Source organism: Canis lupus, chromosome 5 (genome assembly GCF_003254725.2).
Source record: "Canis lupus dingo isolate Sandy chromosome 5, ASM325472v2, whole genome shotgun sequence".
In the NCBI taxonomy this organism is placed as follows: domain Eukaryota; kingdom Metazoa; phylum Chordata; class Mammalia; order Carnivora; family Canidae; genus Canis; species Canis lupus.
In genome coordinates this window covers 72,995,844-73,020,762 of record NC_064247.1, presented here as the reverse complement: position 1 = coordinate 73,020,762, position 24,919 = coordinate 72,995,844, and the positions used below count along the sequence as shown (strand labels likewise).

General features: G+C 44.6%; 1 protein-coding gene across 7 annotated transcripts in view; it reads left to right on the top strand.

Annotated features, from left to right (window-relative positions):
- The window catches only part of WWOX (WW domain containing oxidoreductase), a 952,589-nt gene that overhangs the window by 371,217 nt on the left and 556,453 nt on the right, over positions 1–24,919 (top strand). The window contains exon 9 of one of the 7 annotated variants that reach the window (XM_035716866.2): positions 13,554–13,734. The exons of the other annotated variants lie outside the window; for them this stretch is intronic. Within the exon in view, the coding sequence (XP_035572759.1) occupies positions 13,554–13,607 (54 nt within the window). The 3' untranslated portion in view covers positions 13,608–13,734. Of the gene's footprint in view, positions 1–13,553; positions 13,735–24,919 lie in introns of those variants that run through there. 7 annotated transcript variants of the gene reach the window in all.

Below are 24,919 nucleotides of genomic sequence, written 5' to 3'. Positions count from 1 at the left end.
TGTCCAATTCGAACTTTCTCAATGCCGCCCCAGCCACACCAGGGTCGTGCCTGCCTAGGCTGCTGCAGTGTGACTCCTGAGGTCCATGACCAGGATGGGGAAGGGAGAGGAGAGGAGGGTGATAACAGATGATGCGGGGGAGGAGGTGACTGGCCTCTAGCTTAGGTGGATTATTTTTTCTCTTAATTTCCATGTCTCTGTAGTCTTGTCAGAGTGCTCAGTGTACCAACAGAAGCCTTTTAGTGAGCACTGGCTACGTACTGGCTGCAGGCCAGGTCTTTTAAACATCTGTGTCCATGCCTGTCCTCTCTTCTTTCCTTCTTTCCTTCCCTTCACTCATCCGTCCTTCTGGCACCCCGTCCATCCAGCTGTCCCTCCCTGCATTCACCGTCTATCTATCCATCTTTCAGCTAACTTCATCCTTAATCCCCAAACCCCCGGTGCTAAATGCTGCACGTTTCCAGGTGGGTGGATGGAGGTTTAGACGCTGTAACCTGACCTAAGATACGGCTGGCTTTCTCGCTGGCTGTGGATGCTGAGCTCCTAACTGCTATACCTACTGCCTTTGAGCTCAGCAAATTATAGTCGTTTTCCTCCTCCTCCTCCCCCTTGTGTGATCTACCTTTTCTCTTGCTGGTGGAAAAACCTGTCACTTGCACCTGGAAATTCATGTACATTGTTAAAACCCATCCTCAGACACAAGCCAGGGCGGGGAGTTTAGTCATGCTGTGGTCCCAGCTGTTTGGGACCTGGGGTTGGAATCAGGGTCCCCACTGGCACCGGGTGTGGGGGCAAGGGGCACTCAAGGCTGCCTGCTGAGTGGGGAGGAGGCTGCTTGAGGGCAGCTGGTTCTGTCGGAGGTGACACCCGTCCGGCCCGCGGGTGGCGTCCAGAATGGAAAGCCCTGGGCTTTGGCCTTCCGAGGAAAGTTCTCCCAGGCGCCAGTTAGGGCTTCCTTTCCCATTACAACAGCCCCGCTATCTCTCAGGAGCCTGCTGAGAATCAGTAAATGAAATTCACCTTTCCCCCAATTCCTGAAAACTGAAAGATGGGGATTGACTTACAGGACACATCATCTTATGAGGACACGGAATCTCGAGCAGCACAGATGAGGGGACATAATTTTATTTGGGAGGACTACTTTAAGTTTGGCAGTTACCTGAAAGAAAATTAAGTTGCTGATTGCAAGTCCAATTCTCTGGCCTTCTGAAGAAGATAGATTGTAATCTTTAATTAATCTATCACTCACACCCAAAAAAAAAAAAAGGAAGAAGAAGAGAAGAGAAAAAAAAGGCAGGCATGGGGTGTGGGGTAGGGGGGACCGCTCCTATGGCATTTGTTTAGGATGGCTGGGGCTGCGCTGGGAAGCCCAGATGGCAGTGTCAGGGTGCTGCCGCCAGGACACAACATGTTTACTTTTGTTTCATATTTTAATGTCCCAGCGAGTCTTAAACCTGAGTGCAGTGTGCAAGTCGAGCCATGTGCACTGTGGCCACAGGCTTGCCCATTGTAATGAAGATGGAGTGACTCCGAGGATGACCTTTCCGTGCCTTTGTCTGGAGCCAGCCCTTCTCTTTAACTGAACACCTTTCCAGCGCACACGTTCTGAACTCTTGAACCGCTCATTCCCTCCACCAAGCTTATTGCTCGAGCTGCAGTTTATCATTATATGCCTCCAAAGACTGTGTTTCCTACGTTTGACATCGAGATAGAATTTTTCATAACCCTTTACTAGTCATAAATTTGATTGTTAAGGGACCGGGTTAATCTTATTTCTAATACCAGCATCTGATTCTGAAACCCTGATTTAGGAGCGTTTTTCTTTCTGCTACCTTCCTAAAACGCAGGGCGGAAAAGTATAAAATATGTCACCTGATATTGGAGGATTGTTTATTTCTGTTCATTTTGTCCTGAATAGTACCTGAGAGATGCATTTGAAAACTTATCTTGTTTATATGTTTCTTCTGTTGCAATTTCTTCTATTACCTGGAATAGTCGCTTTGGACGGCAAGTAAAGCTATGCCCTCTCACAACTGGGGGGTGAGTGGGGAAGGGAAGCCCTGGTAAGGAGGCAATTTGGAGACCACAGAAGCATCTTGAAACAGGAATGATCATTTTGTGTTGCGTAATATTTAAGGAACTCGTACCCCTCATAACTCATGTCTACCTTTGTCACTTAACCACATCCTGTACAAACGGTTTCGTTGTTTTTCCTGGAGCTTCTCAGTGCGGGACACATAGTGTGTGCTCCATAAATATGCACTGAACTGAACGGTGGTGTTTGGATGCGTAACTAGGTGCACAGACGAAGCCACAGTGGCTCTATGACGTGGTGACTCATTTCTGAGCCTCGGTGAGCATTGTTCAGCTCCTAAGGGTTTTTTTGTGAGGCTGAAATGAAATAACTGGTGAAAATACCCAGTGCTCTGCCTCTCTGCTTGGCATGTGGTAGACACACTTGTCACAGAACTGATTGTAGTTCTAGAAAACTTAGAGCATTATTTAGGCGGAGAAGTTACAGTAGAATTTTTAAGAGTGTATTTCTCTTCCGGGAAACAATTCTGCATTGATGAGAACGGAGCACAGAGTAAATGCAAAATATTTAGTTAATTCTTGTTGACAGAAGTAGGACTTCAGGTCCGAAGACGTTATATTTTAGGGTGCACACAGATGGATTATTTCAAATTTCTAAACTCTCTTCCACATATGGACAGATTTGCAAATGCGGTATCTGTACAAATTATAGTGGTAGTGGCTCCCCGGGAAATGAAATTTCTGCACTTCCACCAAAGCATGTATTCCCTCTAAAGAGAGGCAGCTGGTAATTACTAATGCTAATGTTGAGGTGAAGTGCAATAGATAATCTAACACAGGCGATGGCCCCCTGAGCATTTATACTTGATGCTGGAATGCGTTCGTTTTCTTTATCTTGCTATTAATGCACCTCTGTTGAGCAATTTACTCTCTCTTCATAGATAGGATCAGATCCAATATAAATTTATAACACTACACTACATTGAAACATGGGTATTTCCCAGTTCCCGGAGTTTGCGGCTCCCACTTACAACATACTGCACGTGCACACGCACACACGCAAACCCACACATACCACACACGCTCTTGGCGTAAGCCGCACACCAATCTCAGAAGTAGAATCAACTGTCCTTTCTTTTTCCACCAACACAGTTTCTCTGGCTTCTGATCTATGGTCACCACATCTGTCTAAGGGAGTGTTGCATTTGTCCATTTAGCTGTGGTAGGGGGAAAACAAGCAGTAACTGTAGAACCCTGTGCATGATTAATGTCCCATAGCAAAGAACAACAGCAAAACACAATTATGAACCCAAGTGTTTTTAAATTTAATTTTATTTATGTTTATTTTTTTTTTAATTTTGTATTTATTTGAGAGAGAAAGAGAGAACAGGAGCGGGAGGGGCTGAGGGAGAAGGAGAGAGAATCTCAAACAGACTCCCTGCTGAGCAGGGAGCACAACCCAGGGCTTGATCTCAGGACCTATAACCTGAGCCAAAGCCAAGAATTAGACACTTAAACAACTTGTGCTCCCTCTAGGTCTGCCCCCAAGTTATTTTAAATATCGGTAATTAAAGGTGATCATTTATTTGTGTATGCCCAATCTTGATTCTGAGCTCTGGTTCCAAGCATGGTCATGTTGCTTGGACTCAGGTTCTTGCACATATGTGTCATGTGTAATGGTCAAATGTACTTGCTGGTTGTAAATACATCATTCCGTGCTTATGGGTATAATTGATGTTCACGAGATCCACTAATTTGGGGTAAAAGAAGGAAGGAATTGGCTTTGGTTTTGACCTACAAATAAAATATCATTTGCCAAGTGTTCATTAATGCTTATGTTGACTGCAGGCCTCGGACCGTGCAGTGTGTCTCCATCCACATCTGTGGAGAGTGGCCACCGTCTGGGCTTCTGACTGTTATTCCCTTCCTGAGCAGTGAGTTTCTATGAGTTTTCATGAGCTCCTACCTATATTATCCAGGGGAGATCTGTATGAGAATTACACCCACCACTCACACACAGTTGGTCATGGTCTGCTGAGTTGGGTGGTGGTGGTGAGGAGCTATAATTAATTCAGACTTCCAGAGGCCTTTGAAAATATGCAGAGAACTCAACGTATTTTGAGGATTCAAGCATGACAAGCTGTTTATAAAACTGCATGTACTATATGCATCTACTTTTATTGTATACATACATGCATAGGCACACACAGAAAACTCTAAAAGAAACACATTGAGTTACTCACCATGGGCTGGCTACAGAGGTGTCATTAGTCATTCACTGTGAAGGCAATGAACTTTGTCATGTAGCTGTGGATTCAAATTCTGGCTCGCAACTGACTGGCTGAGAGCTGGGACACTGGATATGCAAGTTCGCACTGGTACACCTCGAAGTCCTTATGTGTAATGTTACAGCTGTGATTGGGCCTGCCTCCTTGTAATGGTCAGAGAATTAGGCATACATCTAGGAGCTCGGAAGGTGCAATGGGTCTTACTTCTTATCATTTCCTCTTTTTCCTTCCCTTCTTCTCTGATTTCTCTTCTTTTGTGAAGAGAAATGTGTTGCTTTTATTTTAAGATTTTATTTATTTATTCATGAGAGACACAGAGAGAGAGAGAGGCAGAGACAGACAGAGAGAAGCAGACTCCATGCAGGGAGCCCGACGTGGGACTCGATCCCGGGTCTCCAGGATCACACCCTGGGCTGAAGGTGGCACTAAACTGCTGAGCCACCTGGGCTGCCCAAATGTGTTGCTTTTGTAATATGAAAAGTAGTTAAAATTTTGTTTTGTATTGTTTTGTTTCAAAGACTTGGTCAAGGACCGTGCTCATGGACTGGCATCTTGCTTGAAGCCATTACCAGAGGGCCTTTCTAAACAGAGAATAGAAAAAGCATGACAGACCCCAGCTATCCACCTGGATCTAATTTTCATAATTTTTCTCAAAAGATGCTTCCCCAGGAGAACTCCCATTTCCTTTGGCACCAAACATTTCGGGCATGAAATGTCAGCTAGCTGGAATCCCCTATGTCATTGCATCTTGGACCTTCTATAAATATACCGGCTAGACAACCCAACACAATGGTGTGCGGGTGTTATCTTCCTGTGTATGGGGCCATGGTACTCCTGACTTTGTATGAGATGAAGGACTGCGTTCCTCTAGCTGAAAAACATACAGTATCATGTCTAGTCTGAAAATTAGGAGAAAAAAGAGGGACAGTCTGAAGAAGGCAGGGTGGACATTGCTGGAAACTACAGTAAGCCTGTTTCCTGGCTTGGTCTTGAATTTGGTTCCAGATTGCTGACAGGTAAGGCCGGAAGCAAACCACAGCACCCATGACTGTCAGAGAATGCCAACCACATAGCACCAGCCAATCTACAGAGGTGAATGCTTTCTCTGCAGTTGACCTTCAACAAGTACCTTCTTCACAGACCCACGTGTGAGGCCTTGGATGATCCAGTGAGCAAAGTCACAGTCCACTGTGATTTTATAAAGGACACAGAAATGCATTTCAAATAGATGGTTCTTAAGGCAGCCCCCTAAACCAACATAACCCTGGATGATAATTCCGTGACAGTGTTTCTGCAAGAAGCAAAGATAATAAGCTCCAAATGCTTTCATTTTCTGTCTTTCTTTCTTAATACAGGGAAAATCGAGATGGGACTCTCTGTTAGAACCCAGATGAGGGCCCTGGGAGTCATCACCATCTGATCCCTGAGGACATTAGTCCAATCATTTTCTGTAGCCAGAACCAATAGTGAAATGATAGGAAGATAGTAGAAGCAAAAGAGTAAGTTTTTTCTTTCTTAGTATGAAAGTGTATGTGAGTGATGCTCGTGTGTAGGATGGGGAATGTGGAAGGGAGGCTCCTTAACACAGAGTGCGTTGTTATCTCTTGCTCAGAGTAGATGCTCAATGTGGGTTGGCAGGTCCCTGCACACACAGCCCCTCAGGGACCGAGGTAGATGTTGTCTCTATTGTCTCACAGATACCATCCAGTACATGCGGTCTTCTTGTTCACTGCTGGAGTCAGTCTGGACAGCGATGGTATGCTTTGGTTTGGAATGTCAAATGCCATTTCCAGTCAGCGGCCTATTGGTCAGAAATAATCATGTGACCATGCAGAGGGAGGAAATGTATAATGTCCCCATGGGCCTCAAAGTAGAAGAAAAAAGGTGTGTGTCCACACTCTTCTTAAGTCTTTACCAAAATGATGCACCTTTCACCTACAAAGAAAAGAATTAAGGGACTATACTTTTTTGATACCATCGAACTTAGAAACAGAGCGAAAGACAGGCTTATTGAAGGAAGCGCCACCATATGCAGGGAATAGTGAGCTTAAGAAACTCATACTTCGGGATGCCTGGGTGACTCAGCGGTTGAGTGTCTGCTTTTGGCTCAGGGCGTGATGCCGGAGTCCCAGGAACGGGTCCCACATCGGGCTCCCTGCATGGAGCCTGCTTCTCCCTCTGCCTGTGTCTCTGCCTCTCTCTCTATGTCTCTCATGAATAAATAAATAAAATATTTAAAAAAAAATAAAGAAACTCATACTTCAAAGGCATATGTGAAAAACCAGCTTTGAGTAAAAGTCAGATAGATAGATCAGTGATAAGTTTATGGAGGAATAATTGTATGTTCCAGATCTCTGGAGGTGGGTTCAAGGAGGAAGAATATGTCTGCCCACAAAGGATTTCTCGTTGCCATGGGTGGGAAAACTGTGGTTGGTTGATCAGTGGGGTCTGGCTCAGTATAACTTTTCCTAGGTCTTGCACGTTGCAAGTTCCCCTTAATGTAATAGAAGCATTTGAACCTGGACTTCACAGACTTTAAGCAGAAGAACGAGAGTTAATGTGTCTACAGACATGCTATAGCAATTTTAAGTCAGTGTGATCGCCGATGTTGAAGTCAAATGAAAGCTTCAGACATCTCACTTGGCAAAAATGCCACTTTTCCAGCTTGTGGTTGGTTCACCTGCATAAAACAGAAAATCCCAACCATTATTGACTTAAACATGTGAGGGTTTATCTTTCCACTTAAAAGAAGTCCATGGCTAGGGAGCTGGTCCAGGACTGACCTGATGGTTCTGTCAAGTCATTGAAGATTCTTATTTTCCTCTTCCACAATTCTCAGCCATTTGGCTTCTATCCCTGGAAATTCACCTCTTGATCCAAAAATGGCTCTTAGAACCCCTTCTGCTGTGTTCTTTTTGAGGTCTAAGCCACAGAAAGCAGAAGGAAGGGGGAGTCAGAAGAAGGGGTGAACCTTCCAGCTGAATCACCTCCCTCGAAGGACTTTCCCAGAGGTGCCGCTCAGTACTCACCACCATCCCATGGGCCAGGACTGGGTCGCATGGCTACATCTAGCTGCAAGGGAGGCTGGGAGATACAGGTGCTTCGTCTTGTTTACCTGAGGCCATTAACTCACTGTATCATCAGCCTCCTGATATGAAGGCAAAGGGGGGAATGAATATTTTCCATTATCTCCTGCTATGCCTCTCACAAGAATCTTCTTGTTACTCATATGGAGAGCTGTCACCCACTTGGCTGCCCAGCCCCTTTTCTCAAGGGGCTCTCAATGAACCTCTCCCACCCCTATCACAGAATATCCCCAGATATCTACCCACAGAGAGAGATTAAGCTAGGGGAAGTTTATCTTTCATCTCTATAGATATCAAAGACATTGTACAACTTTCTTTTATATTTTGGATTCCTCCCAGAAATTTAATTGTGCAATTTCTAAGTCCTGTGCCATTGCACCTACCTAGCCCATGCTTCTGAAGGTATCCTAAGCTCCCAGTTTGCCATTCTTCTCTCTCTCTCTCTCTCTCTCTCTCATCACTCTGCCCCTCTGATCTTAGATAAGAAGAAAACTTTCAAATGTAACCAAGTTAAATTAAGATGTCTATTCCTGATACTTATTCACATGGGTGTCTTCCCTTTAGAAAGTGAATATTTGGGCAGCCCGGGTGGCTCAGCAGTTTAGTGCCGCCTTCAGTCCAGGGTGTGATCCTGGAGACCCGGGATTGAGTCTCATGTTGGGCTCCCTGCATGGAGCCTGCTTCTCCCTCTGCCTGTGTCTCTGCCTCTCTCTCTCTCTCTCTCTCTCTCTCATGAATAAATGAATAAAATATTTTTTAAAAAAAGAAAGTGAATATTTGGGGCACCTGGATGGCTCAGTCAGTTAAATGTACAATTCTTGGTTTCAGCTTAGGTCATGGTCTCATGGGTTGTGAGATGGAGCTCTGTGTGGGGCTCTGTGGTCAGCACAGAGTCTGCTTGAGATTTTCTGTCTCTCTCTCTCTCTCTCTCTCCCTCCCCCTCTTGCCCTGTACCCCTCCCCCACATACTCTCACTCTCATGCTCTCTCTTTCTTTCTTAAATAACTAAATCAATCTTTATAAAAAAGAAAACAAGCATTCTGTGTAATTTAAGCTACTAGGGCTAATGATGGGGAATATTTTCAAACACTGGAGGAAAGATAGAGTCGTTTTAAGAAAAGGAGCTTTTGGCTGGGAGTAATAGAAAAACTCCATTAAAAGGAGCTTGAACAACAGCAGCAGCAAAATATTTTATCTCACGTCAAAAGAAATCTGCAGTTTCAGATTTGGTTAATACAAGGCCTTAAAAATATTATCAGGCACCTAGGTTAGCTCTGACTTTCCGCTCTGCTTTCGCCAGCACACTGGCTTGTTCTCAAGGCAGGCTCACCTCACAGTCACAAAATGGTTGCCAAGTCCCGGGAATCACTTGCAGATAATAATGAGCAGGGACAGCAAGAGATAAGAATGTGCCTGTCTCATGTATGCTTTGGAAAGGGAAGAACACCTTTCCAGATGGCTCTGCCACTAGAACCCCTGTCATGAGGCATTGGCCAGCGTGGCATCACACACCCGTCTGTGTCTCACCAAAGGAAATGAGGCCGCCATGACTGTCCCACACATCAGGAATTGTTTTTTGGTTCAGCGCTGGGAGGGGCTGGAGGTCTGTCATCAAGGATGAAGAGAGGAATAACGGCTGTTGAGCAGACAGGCAACAGCGTCTGCCTGGAGTCCTCTGTGGCATCCGTGTTGGCAACCAAGTCCTGTGTGCGAACGCCCTGTTAGAACCGCCCTCCTTCAGCACGAACTCTGAGGGACATTGCTTGGTCATTGGAACTTCCCACCCAGTACCTTCAACAGAGGCCTGGACCCAGTCATGGAAACTTTTCAACAGTTGCCAGATCCTGTCCTTAATACTATATTAAACACACCGAATCCTGAAAGATGGGGAATAGAACCACCCAGGGCCCAGGGCAGTTCCCAGTGTCAAATCCGTGGGGATAATGCAGGTTTCAAACCTATAAGGCTGAGACCTTACCTTTTGTGCTCCTTGGGTTGTGGAATGAGCATTCATCCTCAAAACAGGAACCTGTCAGATGCCTTGGATATACTGACAATACATTGATGAGAATTGAATACCCATAAATTGCACAGCCCCCAGGGCTCCGGTGGGTGCCCTGTCTCACTGCTTATGATTCAGAAACCCTGTTTATTTGTATCAAGGACAGTTGATACTTTAATCATCAATAAACTAACGTTCAACAGCCTGCCATAAATTTCTTGTCAAAGCAGAGATTATTATTAGAGCACTGTGATGAAAGATAATCCCTACCTAGACTTACATTCGTCACTTTCAAAGCCTCCAGTTGTAGGGCTTGGAGGTTACTACAGTGAGAAAAAGCATCTCCGAGCAGAATCCCGTATTTCCAACTTTTAAAATATCTGTGAGTTAATTGACTGGCATATTTTGACCAATATCTAGCACCAGCTCTTTCCATTGAATGAAAAATTGATTTTTGAGAGCAAATATTCTGGTAAGGAAACAGAGAACAGATACTAGTATTCTCTCTGGTTATATTTGTTAAACAGTGGACGTCTCTCAGTGATTGCTAACATTTGTTATATTAATTATTAATAACAAAATTTGACTCCTTAATGATGATAAAATCATAGTTATGGTCTACTGAGAGCACCATACTGAGCACTTTGCATCCCGTATCTGGTTTAACTTTTCAACCACCTTACCGAGTAGTCATCGTGTCTGTTTTACTAAGTAAATGGTTGCTCATTTGCCGATGAGGAAGCCGTGGCCGGCTGAATTAAATCACTGCCACAGTCACAGAGCCTTTAAGTGGCAGAGCTGTACTTGAGCCAGAACTCTGAGCCATTTTCTAGCTCACTGCAGTGCAGAATGGGTTTCATGAGGTTATTAAAAATGAGGCTATTTCTAGAATAAGACAACAAACTAAATTAATTTTCCACTCTCACACTAAGTATTCTCTTCCTAAGCAGGTAGCCACAAATTACCAGCATGTGCTGGTTCCCTGAGACAGCTGAGGCTTAGCTCCCTATGACTCCAGAGGTTGGTTTGATTAGGTGGTGACCTCCTTCCTCCCAGCAGCATTCTGGCCAGGTCGGGGCCATTTGCCAGAGTTAGAAGTTTTACAGGAGAGCTGTTTGCACTGAGTGATGGTCCAGGTCCCAGCTCAGGGATACTGTGTTGGTTCCAAGCTCTGCTTCCAGGAATCAACTACCTGCAGGACCATCATGGCCTTCTGCTCATGGGACATCTTCAGATTGTTTCGTTTAACCCATTTGTCAATAGTCTCATTTCCCCAGATGCAGGGGAGAGTGGAGAGAAGCCAGTGATGCCTCATGGTCGTGGTTGGCCATGGAACAGCTTCTGAGCCCCTACCCTGGAACAGGCTATGTATTAGTTTTCTAGGGCTGCCACAACAGAACACCACAGATTGGATGGTTTAAACAATAGGAGCTTGTTTCCTCACTGTCTGGGAGGGAAGCTGGAAGTCCAAGATCAAGGTGGTGGCAGAGCTGGTTTTTCCTGAGACCTCCCTCCTTAGCTTGCAGATGGTTGCCTTCTCTCTGTGTCTTCACGTTGTGATCCCTCTGTCTTTCGGGCACGTCCCTAGTGTCTCTTCCTTTGCTTACAAGGATACCAGTCATACTGGCTTAGAGATCCACCTTCATGATTAATTTAACCTTAATTGCCTCTTTAAAAGTCCTCTCTCTATTAGGTTTAGAACTTAAATGTCTGAATTTGGGAGGGACATGGTTCAGTCCATACCATCCCCATGCTGGCCAAGAGGAATGCTTTGGTGAATAAGGAAGAAGCAGTCCCCACCTTCCATCAGTTTCCAGGGAAGAGAAGATAGTCTTAAAAAAAAAGAGAGAGAGAAAAAAAATTCACTGAATTTAATAATCACAAGAGGATTAGTGCTGTGACCAGGAGTGTAAGGTCCTAGAGCAGCTTAGAACAGGTGACTCTAACTTTGTCTAGGGGATGGAGAAGGTTTTCATAATGAGATGAGTTTGGAACTGAGGTTGCAAAAGGGAGAAAGGAGTTTAGGCAGGTAAAGGAGGGCTTGGGATGAGGAGGAAATCCCAACAGTAGGTGTGACTGGGACATTAAAGCCTGGTCCTATTATGGGCAGTTCTAAGAACTGAAAGGCAGCCTGCATAGCACATACCTGGGAAACAAGGGCAAAGGATCGTCAAAAGAACATTGGATCCATCGTTGCATCCTTTTGTAATCATATTTAATGCTGTGGAATGGTGGTTAATTTGCTCAAGAAGTGATAGTTTATGATTCCATGTTTGCATCCTGTTTGTTGAAATAAGAAATTCTCAAAAATTCTGGGTCTCCAAGATTCAGTTGGGAATTTATTTTAAACATATCCATTCCCCGGAGCCCCCTCCCCTGCAATTTTAATACATTCTGGCTGGGGTCCAGGAACCTGTATATTCAACAAACACTCCTGTTCTTATGGTGCAGTGGCCCAGAAACCCAATCTAAGGAGACAAGCTGTTGACATGTTACTTAGAAAAACCTAGAAAGGTTGAGTACTACCAGACCTGTTGGAATGTCTGCTAGATCCAACCCATGGCGGGTGAGGTCAGATGAAAGTAACCTTTTCTGGGCCATTACATTGGGGAAACTAGAGTAAGCACTTTGTGTGTATCTGTTTTTTCAATTTAATACAACAGTCCTACTGAAGGGGACACATGAGTATACCCATTTGACAGATGGACAAAGTGAGGGACCGAGGGACTAGATACACTTCTAAGGTCACACAGCTTGTAAGTGATGGCATAGACACTCAAACACCAGGTTCAGACGACGCTGCAGTGCATATGTTCTCGAGGTACAGTCACTAGCACTCCTGGTGCCTACCAATCACGTGATCAGTGCTTTAGACACTTGCACTTCTCATTTGTTAGGTGATCCAGAAGGGCTTGGATTGCAGACCTGATTTGAGCCAAGACTCTGCTGCTGATTCTCTTCAAAAACCTGGCCAAAGCCCTTGGACCTCACTCATTCCGTTCTACTTGTCATACACATTATTACTCTTCTTTACCAAAAAATCCAGATTGCTTAGAAAAATAAAATACAACTCAAGACAGAATCAGAGTTTTCTAAGTGACGAACTTTTCAACATAGTTTGTATCTCAACCCAAAGGTGTTCTTTCCCTAAATTAAAAAAAAAAAAAAGTAATAATAAAAGAGTGTATTTAAAAAATTGCTTTGCAAACTCCTTTGGAGCACATCACTGCCTTATTGGGTGAATCATATTTTTAACTTTCACTTCCCATCAACTTAAAACATAATCTGTCAAGAAATTGATGGGCCAGTTGACTGTAAATGAGTTTGCCTTTCATGCAGTGCTGTTCTGTCCGCTTGCCACAGAAATGATCCCAGGTCATTCCAATATATTTAATTAATTTTAGAGATGAAATTATTTTGCCCAATAACTGGAATGCTAATAGTACTTATTGTAATGGTTCTGTTCAGGTTTGTTGGTTCGAAAATAAACGCCTTCATTTCAATATTTGCCTTTTGGTTGCAGCCCGTTAACCGGTCATACACCGTAACCTCATGAACATCATGGCTTAATTGTAACTTAATGTGTACCTAGTTTTTGTGCAGCAGATTTCTATCTTAACTGCAAAGTTTTGCCCCCCAAATACTCCCCTGAGTTGGAGTTTCCAACAGATGGATGGATTGGAGTGACATAACTCATACTTTTGAACATAATAACTTTATCGGTGTCTTGATAATACACATTTGGACTGATTTTTGGATGTTAGAATAAAGTGAGGAAAATAAATCTTAGCTCGCTACAGCATAATTGGGGCATTGAGATTTTTGGAGGTGTACTACATCTGTAATGGGGAGAGGTTGCCAGTAGTAAGGGAGGGACAATAGAACCGCTACAGAATCTAAGGCAGAATTAAAATCTGCATATTAATAGCTTTCCTGCCAGTCCCGAATAGATTCATTCTTCACATCTCAGATATATAAAGCTTAGTCCAAAATAAATTCTGGGGAACGTTCAACCTGATTGAATCTGCTGTAAGCTCTGTTAATATATTTGTTCGAGTCACTTGCACTCAAAAGCTTTTTAGACAGAATATCACTTTTTTATTTTATTCATGGTAATGTAATTCCCCCCTTTAATCTCTTCAGGGTTTCCCATTAAGTCATGATATGCGGTTCAGAGAAAGTTGGATCGACCATTAATCACACTATCTGGACTTCTCTGTGTCTACTTTTTGTCCATCTCTTAAATCAGTCCCTTGGCAGCAGCAGCAAGACATGGGGCACTCCAGACCATTTGATCGAAGAACTCTTGTCGGGAGACCGGGTGGCTAATCTGCAAGCCAGCTAATGGAAATCATTCTGGGCAAGGAAATAAAACCAAACAACACAAACAAAATCACTACATATTATAGGAATCGAGTACATTCTAAATGACTCAATCCTACAGTTTGGATATCAAGCCTAGGGGTAAAATGCACTTCTTAGATGACCCAGTGATCCAAACACCTACAACGTATATATGCATAACCCTTGTCAGGTAGGACACCTATTAGAGATGGGGACCCGTTTTTTGTTTGTTTTTTTTGTTTTGTTTTGTTTTGTTTTTTGAGATGGGGACTCTTTAAAGCTGTTCCATTTGACCAGGCAAAGTAAACAAGGGCATAGTGGATGTGGGGGTAGGTGGGGTGGGTGAAGGAAAGAAAGAAAAGAAGGGGGAAAAAAGCAAGGAAAAACAGAAATGTTTCTTTCCTCACAGTCAAGGGAAAAACCCATATTAAAAACACCGGCTACGTGGAGCATGTTCAAGAAATATTTGTGGTTGAAGTCAGTTACCTGGTATATATCTAATTTTTATTTCAAAAAGAATGGTTGTGAATCTTTAAAAGTTCTTTGACTTTCTCTCCTTTCCTAACCCCAAAGTAATAATTCATTAATGCTGTCATTAAAATGCCCTTATTTGATCATTTTATTTAAAACCAAAAAGTGACAAAGTGAGCTCAAGGATTTGAGGGTCATAGAAACTAATTTTTGGTCTAGAAGAGGGTCTGCAAACTTTGTCTATAAAGGGCCACTTAGTAAATATTTTTGGCTCTGTGGCCTGGAAGCTATCTTTCACAACTGTCAAACTGTGAAGTATAGTAGAAACAGCCATAGATATATGTAAACAAGTAGACACGGATGTGAGTCAGTAAAATTTTATTTACAAAAATGGGTGGTGGACTGGATTTGGCCTGTGGGTCATAGCTTGCTGGCCCCTTGAGCATGTGTTTGCGAGATGCAATTTCAAAAATCATTTTTGTTTGATTTTTGTGGTTTAAGAACATGCTATTTTCGATCTTGGATGAGTGCTTGTCTTTTGAATTTTCATTTCTTCCTGACATAACAAAAAGTCCTTGCTTTGGGATTTCTCGTTAACCATGACACTTCTCGTGGAACATCTTACTTCCTGGCTCCTTGGGGAAAGGCGACAAAACTGGAATGGTTGGCTGGAGCCAGCGTGGACATGATACTTTCCATACTCGGGCAACTGGGGAAAGAAATCAAGAGTTTGGAGTAAGGATTTGGAACAAAAAATTGAAGACTGACTTCTTTTTTTCTTTCTTTCTTTCTTTCTTTTTTTTTTTTTAAAGGATAAAGAAAAGAAAGGAACAGAGGAGAGATGATGTGCCTCCTCCTTGGCTGGAGGCTCAGGGTTAATTGATGAATCTCTTATAAGGGTGTGTTGTAAAGTCTTTCGAGGACAGATCCTGCATACTTATGCTTTTGAGTAACAGACAATATATTCCATGATGCAGGCATTAAGGAATCATGCTATTGATTTTGGAAGAAACCTAAGGAAAACAGAAACCCCAGTCTTTTCCCTGGGTGTTACTTAGGTGGCTTGTCTTTTAAACATTTGCGTATCATGGACTGAATTTTCCAAAGAGGGCTAGTGGTCATGTGAACTTATATTTCTTTGTATATATTTATAATGTTAACCCTAAATATTGACCCAGTGTAGTAAGGAACTGGGAGACTGTCTCCCTGCTTTCTTAGAAACAGGGACATCCATTTTGTTGTTGTAAATGCTAGAATGTTCCAGGACGGCAGGGCTAGGGTGGTCTGTTCTGTTCTTGTCACTCTTTCCGAGGAAGGGAGTTCCCCAAAGCTAGATGAATGCACATGCTAGCTGTTTGCTCCTCTCAGCTCTGCTTTGGGTGGTGAATACCATCCTGGGGAAGCAGGCATTTCCAGCCACCACTGCTCGGGTTGCCAGGGGCCCAGAAGCACCTAGCGCTCCATCCTCCCGTGCAGCGTCCATAACAGAGCAGGCTCGGTCTCCTTCTGCTAGACCAACATGATTGCTCTCCATTTTACACTCAAGATCAAAGTCGATGGAAACCAGTTTCATCTTTCCCGGGCCAGGGATAGGTGCTCAAACACGTGTTATGTCAGTTGTATGATTTCCAGGGCAAAACTCCCTCCTTCCACACGAGGCAGCAAACACTGTGAGGCTGTGAGGACTGAGTGAGAGAGGGCTCCTGGCTGTGTTGCTAGAACAAGCTCCTAGTGGGGGCCTAGCCATCCTTGGCTTCCTGACATACTTTCTTACCCATTCCCCAGGGCTCCCTCTGGAAGGATGATGAAAGAAGGGTCACTGGTGGGGTGACCCACTGATCAAGGCACTCCTTAAATGGACCCAAAATTTCACATGGAAGTGTGACCTCCAGTTAAAGCCAGATTTTCCTTACCCTGTGTGCCCCCCCCCAAAAAAAGATTATACTGTGATACTGTTCTGATGAAGTCATCTTACCCTGTAAACTATCATGTGATTTATACAAAGCCATCTGCTACCATACAGGGTGTTTTATTTGGGATCCAGGAGGAGAAGGCGCATCTGCACCCTCCATAGCATCTGAATCTTAATGAATAAAAGCACCAAGAGTTCTTTAAAAGGGACTTGTATGGGTCTATTTATAGTCTGATAACATTTTGTAATCTGGCTGCACATTGGATGCTTACTGTCAGTCGTACAAGGAAGTGAACTTCTCTGCTGGTTTCCTGAGCAACGTGGCTGTGGTCAGAGGAGCACTGAACACGTAGTCTACCACGGGTGGATCAGCCACACACATAGCTTCTACCCGTGTCTCCGCTGTGCATGTCCCCCAGAAGTTTCTGCTGCAGCTCTCTTAGTTGTTCGTCTTTAAAAAGAACGGCAGATTTTGAGATCCTTATTCATCCATTCTTTCTTCCTTCTTCAGTTCTTTTCCTTGCTTCTCTCCTTCCCTCCCTGTTTTGATGGGCTTTCTTATTACCCAGGTGTCGAGATCAGGAGACCACTGTCATCAGAAAGATGGTTTGTGGTACTCCCAGATACTAAGAGAAAAGGGACACACCATGTCATGGAGTCATATAGGGCAGCTCCAGGGGTGCTGAGGAGGCAGAGAGAGGACTCTGTGGGCAGGAGCCTTTAGTGTGGTTTCTGCCAAAAGGACCAGGGAGGGGCAATCAAGCAGACTTAAGCTTGACTAGTTTACATCATTTCGATGGGTTCTGGGGCGGAGGGGCTCTCCCTAGTTGCCTGGTACCTGGCCACGGGATGATCAGGGCAGGTGGATAGTGGCCCAGAACGTGGGAGCCACATAGTAGAGGTGGTGGGGGTGTGGGCTCTGGAGAGGCTGGTTTACGATCGAAAGGCAAGTTGACCCATGAGTTCTTCTCTGTCTCTAGGAATCGAGTAACCCTGGGAGGGGTCTGACTTTGGACCAAAGATCCCGGACTATCTTGTTTGTCCTTAAAACCATAGCATTGAATGGGACTGTCTGGGACACCTGGGGAAGACCTCCATTCATTGCACACGGATTGGACTATTCCACTCTTGTCTTTGCTGTTTTTTAGTTACTCCCAGAAGTGACTCCTGGATTTGATGGCTCCCAGAAACCCACGGCCCACCCAAAGCCTAGGACTCTGAGTGGTGGCCCTGGGCATTGTGATGACAGAGGTGGGACCTAATGCAGGAGAGCATCCGTGGCTTGTGCGGAATTTGTAATCCTTACCCAAGCATTAATTTTGCTGTGTAGGCAGCCTGTTCTCCCACAAAGCACTGACTCAGAAGAAAAGGGGCCCAGAGCACCCAGCAGGGCCTGGCTGACAGCTTGTGGCTCCCTTGCCATCGAAGGTTCTGGGGAAGGTAGAGACATCAGCAGGAGTGAAGGAGAATTTGGAAGGAGCATTTTTAGTGGCTTAGTTTCTTCTCTCTTTCCATCCTCCCTCTGTCCTTCTCTCCCCCAGTACCCCCTTACTTTTTTCCTTCCTTCTCTCCTTCCTTTTTAATAATTTTTAATTATAAGCATAGTTAATGCTATAAAAGTGCAAAAAAATAAAAAAAAAAAACCTCTGTTTTTTTTACAATCCTCTGGAGACATGCTTATTTCTAAATTTCTAAATTTAAATATACTTTCCAACCCTGTCTGGAGAAAGGAAGTATTTTTAAGCCAAGCTAAAAGGAAGGGAAGACATTCCCTTTTATCGTCTTACCCATATGTCAGAGCATGTTTTTTTTTTCTTAATATTGTTCATTTGGTGCAATTATTATTGAATTGTGAAGCACACAGAACTGGAGCTTTGGACCTTGTAACTTTGGAGAAATTACTTTTTCTCTCTGTACCTCAGCTTGTTCATCTGAGTAATGGGGATAATAGCACTGTCTACATCTCAGGGCTTCCGTGAGCAGCCCTCAAGATAATGCGTAGGAGAGGCTGTTACATACTGTACACTGAAGGAATGTCACTTCTTCCTGCCAGTATTATCATTATCAACGTCATCCTCGTCATCATTCCCTTCACTTCTTAAGGGCCTTTATCTTCACCTGAACTAGGCAGACTGGGGCACATTCACTCTTTGGAATAGGAAAAAAAAAAAAAAAAAGAATCTCACAATTTCAAGGGACTTTACATTTGGAGTAATTCTACTAGAAACTTCAGAGAAGCCTCCTGTTCTGACATTGCCTACAAATACCAGAGGAAGACTCTTCCGAGCATTGCCAAGGAGAAAAATGAGAATGCCAGCTTAAATAAATGTTATCCCAATCTCTGCAGAATCGTGAGGTGTCCGATTTTTTAAAGTGTCGACTGCAGGGTATTTATTATTCAGCGATAATAATAAATCGCTGCTTATGAAATCCGGGGACTCGAGTGTCCTGAAGGGAGGAAGCAAAGTGCAGAGAGAAGAGCTTCGAGAGGCAGAGGTCCAGCCAGACCTGGGCTATTAATCATCGCCCTCCATTATTTCCTGAAGATTCATTCATTGTTCCGTAGGTACCTAGAGGGTCAATTAGAGACCACAGACAGGCTTTTTCAAAGACACAGGAGGGTCAATTAGGCCCTCCTTATAATTTTCTGCTTTAACAGCAAATGCCAGCCTATTGCAAATCAGATGCAGGGGAGTTTGGAAATAAACAGGGTACTTTTCCTCTTCCTTCTTTAAAAAGAAAGAAAGGGAAAAAAGACCCAACAGGAGATAAGGAGGCGATCAGCTCTTGGTAACATATGGCTTTGCTGTCAGGCTCCGGTTCAAGTGAGGCAGAGGGGATCTTATCGAGACTTGTGGAGAGTGGACTTCTTGTGGGGTCAGAGCACCAGGAACGCTTGGGGAATTTCTATGATGGAACAGTCTGTTCCCATCTCCGAGGTGATTCATTTATCTCGGGGGCGATTGGAACTACACTGGTGTGAGGGTATGATCATAAAGTGTCCGAAAGGGTACCTGGAATGAATGGATATTCACAGTGACACAGGGTGGGTCACCACCACCCACCACACGTTTGGAAAGGATGTCAACTAAACTCACATAAGTACTGTTTTGCATGACACCGATTTTTATTTGTTTTCCCTGGAATTGGCAAACAAAGTTTGAAACACATTACAGTAAAGTCAGAAAAGGAAGGGAATTGTCCTAAGTGATGGAAATATGGAAAAAGACTGTCAGAAGTCCCAGTACTCCTTTTACCCTAGTATTTTGAGAAGGCTTGCTAGATTTTGACTTCTGCCTGAATGCCTAATCTTAACCAAATAAAGGACGTAGTCATGCTCCACCTCAAGATCCCATCCTACCTCTCTACCATCAAACAGAGATCTGGAAGCAAAAGACAGATACTTTTAGTGTGCAAAACCCAATTCTAACTCAAGTGATTCTTTTTTTTTTTCTGGGATTTCAGTGCTACTTCTGAGCTCCAGATTGTCCGATGTATTCACATGTTTGTTGAGAGCTGGCTGATGTACACACACTATTCTAGATCCCGGGGACCCAGCAGAGGTTGCCTTAGGAGGCAAAGCCCTTTTCAGTTCCAGAATGCTGCAGCCCAGCCTCCAGGGCCTCTTCCACTTTGAGGTTACATATATCCTATATGATTTTCAAAGAAAGGGATTAAGACTGAAGCTGGGAGGGGTGAATTTGTTTCTATGGGAGCCTTTGCTAGATCCACTGAAAACTGTCCCCCCCCCCCTTTTTTTCCATTTCCCCAAGAAGAGGACATGAGTGTTCATTTCTTTTGGTCCAAGATTTTGTCTGTGTTGCCTACTGCTGGTATTTTCCGAGTCTGGAAGAGCGCCTGGTGCGTGGTGGGTCCTCAGTGAGTATTTGTTGACTCAGTGAACTAAAGGCTGGTGGGCAAGGGGAGTGATTCTGAAGATCTGGCCTTTCTTCTAGCCCCCTGAGCAGCTCCAGCCCCTACATGGTGCTGTCTCCCCACGGATCCGCTTTTTATTCTACACACTTTTGCTTTCTGATAAAAAAGCAAGGGAATCTCCTAGCACTTGGACACTCCAACCCCATTTCCAGCTCCCATCTCCAAAGTTGCCAATTATGTGGCTTGCAGATGTTTTTTGTTGGGACTGCTGGGTTTTTGTTTCCTTCATGAAATAAGGTAGTTGCCAACATTTTCCAAATCAAGAGACTTTACATTGCGACAGATTTCCTGCTTCTCTTGAAAAAGCAGAGCTGGCATCATTTGCCTGCTTCTCAGTGGGACCAGCAGGCTGGACTTGAGCAGGGCTGCCCCTCGCTAGCTGGGATATATGCCCATTGGCTTTCCATAGTACCTATCAGGCCTCCTTCACTCATAGAAACTGCCTGACCTCCCAGGAGTTGGAGTCTGTAACCCTGTATGGCAACGACACTGATTCATGAGCTCGTCCATTCGCACCCTGGCTATCATGGGACCCTCTCACAGGCCTCCCTGACACCACACTTCTGATTCATTGAGCTGACCACTGTCTTGGTTCCCTGGTCTCGGGGCTGATGGTGCTCTGAAAGGCCCAGCCTTACTTATATAGATCCCTCTACCTGGAGTGTTCTTTTTTCCCTTTTCCAAAGTAACTTTGACTCTTTCAGAAGGCCTGCTTGAACACTAAACCCCCTCTCCCCACAAACTTTAAGTGCGGGTTGGGTATTCCATTGTTCTCATAATATCCTCTGCAACCACAGATTGTACCGTGGCTGCTTACTACTCTGCCGGCCACTCCAGACTGTCATCCCCCTAACAACAAGAACTTTGTTGCCCATGATCACATCCTGGGCATCCAGACAAAATCTGGCCTCTGAAGGAGAGGACACATGGATGTGGCTGGCTGGAGCCAAGCATGGGAAAGGGACAACAAGATTAGATGGGTGAACAAGGCTAATGTCCCCAAATGCCTTGGGAGTCCCAGTGAGATTATGGGTCTTAGCTTCATGGCAATTGAAAGCGTTTGGAAGGTTTATGGATATTGTGGTATCCTGCACATAATAAGGGGACCGAGTGTGCACTCCAGCTTGAGTGAGAAGGATAAGGGGCAGGACTGGCAGCAGGTGGGCTCTTGGAAGAGTCCAGGCCAGACATTGTGGAGGCCAAAGCCAATGAAGGTATGTGGAAATTAGACATGGCTACTGATCGAGTGTAGGGGGGCAAATAGATGGACATTCTACTGTGGGGAGTGGGGAAATAGGCCTTATTTGAGCTCTGCTCAAATTTATGAGAATAACTTCACTCCCTTCCCCCTTCCCCCAAGCATCACCCGTATCACCTTGGTAATACAGTCTCTTATTAAAGCATGCGGGGGGGAAAAAAAAAAAAAGCATGCCGAGAGCAGAGGCTCTGAGTGCAGCATATGACTTTAAAGCAGCACTATTAGCAAACATCCACTGGCTTGGTTTTTAGTGTGCATATATTTTTATGTATTCCATGTGGATTTTCTTTGCCTTTCTTTTTCTTCTTTTTAATCCTCTTCCTTAAGGGAAACCCCGTCCTCACTGTAGCTTCTTGGTAGCATGTTCTAACTAATGACTTTAATCGTGTGAATGTATAGCAGAAATGGACAGGAAAACCCTCTGCCCATTTATCTTTCAGACCCCAAGTGTACAGGCACAAAACCACAACTTCCACCCTTTTTTCCCCCTTTATTTAGCAATTTATGACTTGGCTTACAATCTGTTGCAGAAAGCCCAGCTCTACAGCTTCCTCCTGAATCTACATTTTTCGATTTTGTCTACAATAGCCGAGGTCTCGGGAGTTTGCCATTAGAATGAATGCTTCAGAGAAATTAATGACATTGACGGGTCCTCATCTTTTTTGTGTGTAATTTTGGTTATAAGAAGAAACTCAACCAAGCCGTTGCCGCTACTGCCGCCGCCGCTGCCGCCTCCTCCTCCTCCTCCTCCTCCTCCTCCTCCTCCTCTCTTCTTCTTCTTCTTCTTCTTCTTCTTCTTCTTCTTCTTCTTCTTCTTCTTCTTCTTCTTCTTCTTCTTCTTCTTCTCCTCCTCCTCCTCCTCCTCCTCCTTCTTCCTCCTCCTCCTCTTCTTCTTCTTCTCCTCCTCCTCCTTCTTCCTCCTCCTCCTTCCTCCTCCTCTTTCCTCCTCCTCCTTCCTCCCCCTCCTCCTTCCTCCTCCACCTTCCTCCTCCTTCTTATGTCTCCTCCTTCTTCCTCCTCCTCCTCCTTCCTCCTCCTCCTCCTTCCTCCTCCTTCTCCCTCCTCCTCCTCCTTCTCCCTCCTCCTCCTCCTTCCTCCTCCTCCTCCTCCTCTTCTTCTTCTTCCCATGCAGTTCAGAAGATTATATTAGATGACATTTGATACAAAAAAATATTTGTGGTAGGGCTTTTCTTCATGTAGCTTAGAATAAGTTGGTGCCAATTAAACAGGTACCTTTGTAGAAAAAAATTTCTGAGCTCCATTTGGTCTGAAAGTTTTCTTCCTTAACATTGTGTGAGACATGGCATAGGAAAATCATTCCAATAGTTGCGGATCTAGATTCACTGGCAACAGCATTATATTACTACCATAAGCAATACTACCAATAAGGATTACTTTGGGATGAATTCTTTAGTAATTAATAAAAAAAATTAAAGCTGCTATACCTGAGGTGCTAAGAACTTTACCCTCTGCAAGTATAGTGACTATGAAAGGCAAAGAAGTAAATGGAAGAAGGTTTGTATTTTAAAGTTGGACTGTAGTATGCTGCTGTATTTGTTTCCTATTGTTGCATAACAAATTATCCCAAACTTAGCACTCAAAACCACACACATCAGCTCACGGTTCTGTAGGTCAGGAGTCTGGACACAGTGTAATAGTTTTTACACTCAGGGTCTCACAAGGACAACTTTCAGGCGTCAGTTGGAACTCTGTTCTGTTCTGGAGGGCCTGGAATCCACTCCTAAGCTCATTCTGGTTGTGGTCAGAATTCAGTTACGTGCAGTGTGAGACCCAGGCCTTAAGCGGCTTCCTCTCTGTCACCTGCTGGCCACTCCCATCTCCTAGAGGACACCCACATTCCTTGCCCTGTGGCCCCCTCCCTCCCCAGGGTCACCAACAGAAGCTGTCTTGTGCACTGAATCGTCTCCATGCTTGGAATTTCTCTTCTTCTGAATCTGACATCTAGACCCATATTTAGAAGGCCCACGTTATGATTAAGATAGTCTCCTTATCTTAAGGTGAACTGATTTGGAGGCTTAATGAACATGCATAAAAAAATCACTCCCCAATGGGACCTAGATGAGTGATTGATGGAGCAGCTGAAAAAGGTCAGGTGTGCACCAGGGCCCAGGCACTTCGTGGGCCACCGCATAGGATTCTGTGGACCAAAGCCACTTTTTATGTTTTAATAACTGAAAACAAAGCCTACATCTTTTCAGGGACTTTTTTAGATACAGAAAGTGTCACCTAAGACAAAGGGAGTACTCGAGGAAGATATAAAACACGGAGAAAGGAAGCTTAGGTAGGTAGAGCCTCCGGGGCAGAATCAGATTTGATCGGGATGGTTGCACCTTCCCTTGTGAGCCATGCATGTGCTTTTGCCAGAAAAGAGCTCGGAGACAGGGGTTCTCTGGCTCAGGGTCTTTAGTTATCAACAAGGCTGAGTCAGAAAAGTTTGATCTCTTGTATAACCTGGTTCAACTCATGATGTTCCCCGTGCCTCGATGTCCCCACCTCCAATTGATTAATATTCAAATCATCAAATGATTAAAAGCAGCAGTAAAGGGATGTTCAGTCATTAGCCCATTTCAGGCATACAGTAGGCACTCTGCACATGTCCCTCCCTTCTCTAGATAGAGTTTCAAATCAGATTAGACGGCAAACCCTAGATCTGATCCAGGCACTCTAGACATCACAGACTTCTCAAGTTCTTCTGTGCAGAATGAGAATTCAGGCCTGGGAGAGCCTGGGAGCGCCTGGGAGCGTTCCCTCAGTCTCCTGCTTCACATACAAAATTCCTCTGAAATCTCACTTTATCTCAAAACCCACACGAATTCTGTGTTCTGTTCCCTGAGACAGCCACATTTAGTGATATAAGAACTAGCGTTTGAATTATTAGTTCCCGGTCATGTTCACACCCTGGGATGTGTGTGTCTACTAGGGCCAGGACTAGGGAAGCCCCACACCTAAGGCATCTAGGTAGGAAGTCACACCCCCTGGGTTTGTGCCAGTGCCACCTTGTCCTAGCTGGACCCGAGGCTCGTGAGGCTGCTGACCCATTTGCCCTGGGGACACATCACACACATCCATCAGCGCTGGAGAGGCCCGGCAGCTGGGGGCCAGATAGCGAGGCTGAGCGGGAGGCGCCTTCCCTTGGGGCCCCTGTGCCTGCTGATGAGCTGATAGTTCCACTCCAAGGGGTGTAAGTGTGCACGCCACGTGCCGCAGTCTTCGACACAGGGAAGACCACGCTGATGGAAGTGGTGGCTCTTAAGTGTCAGAACAGGAGAGCCTGCGTCTGTCTTGCATGTGGTGATCACATCACGAAGCCCGGGAGCTGCAGACAAGTTGCTGACACACAATCGGTTAATGACATGAGGACACCACGAGCAAACTCAACAGCCCCGCTCTGTACCCTGGTGCGTGCCGGCACAGATTGCTCTGAAAAGGATTACAGATGTTCTTTTTTTTTTCTTTTTTCTTTTTCCCCATCCCTCCCCTCATCTTTCTCTCTTTGCACCCACAGCGCTCTGCACTTCAAGCTAAATATAATGTATCTGATTTCCCATCATACATACTAATCAGGTT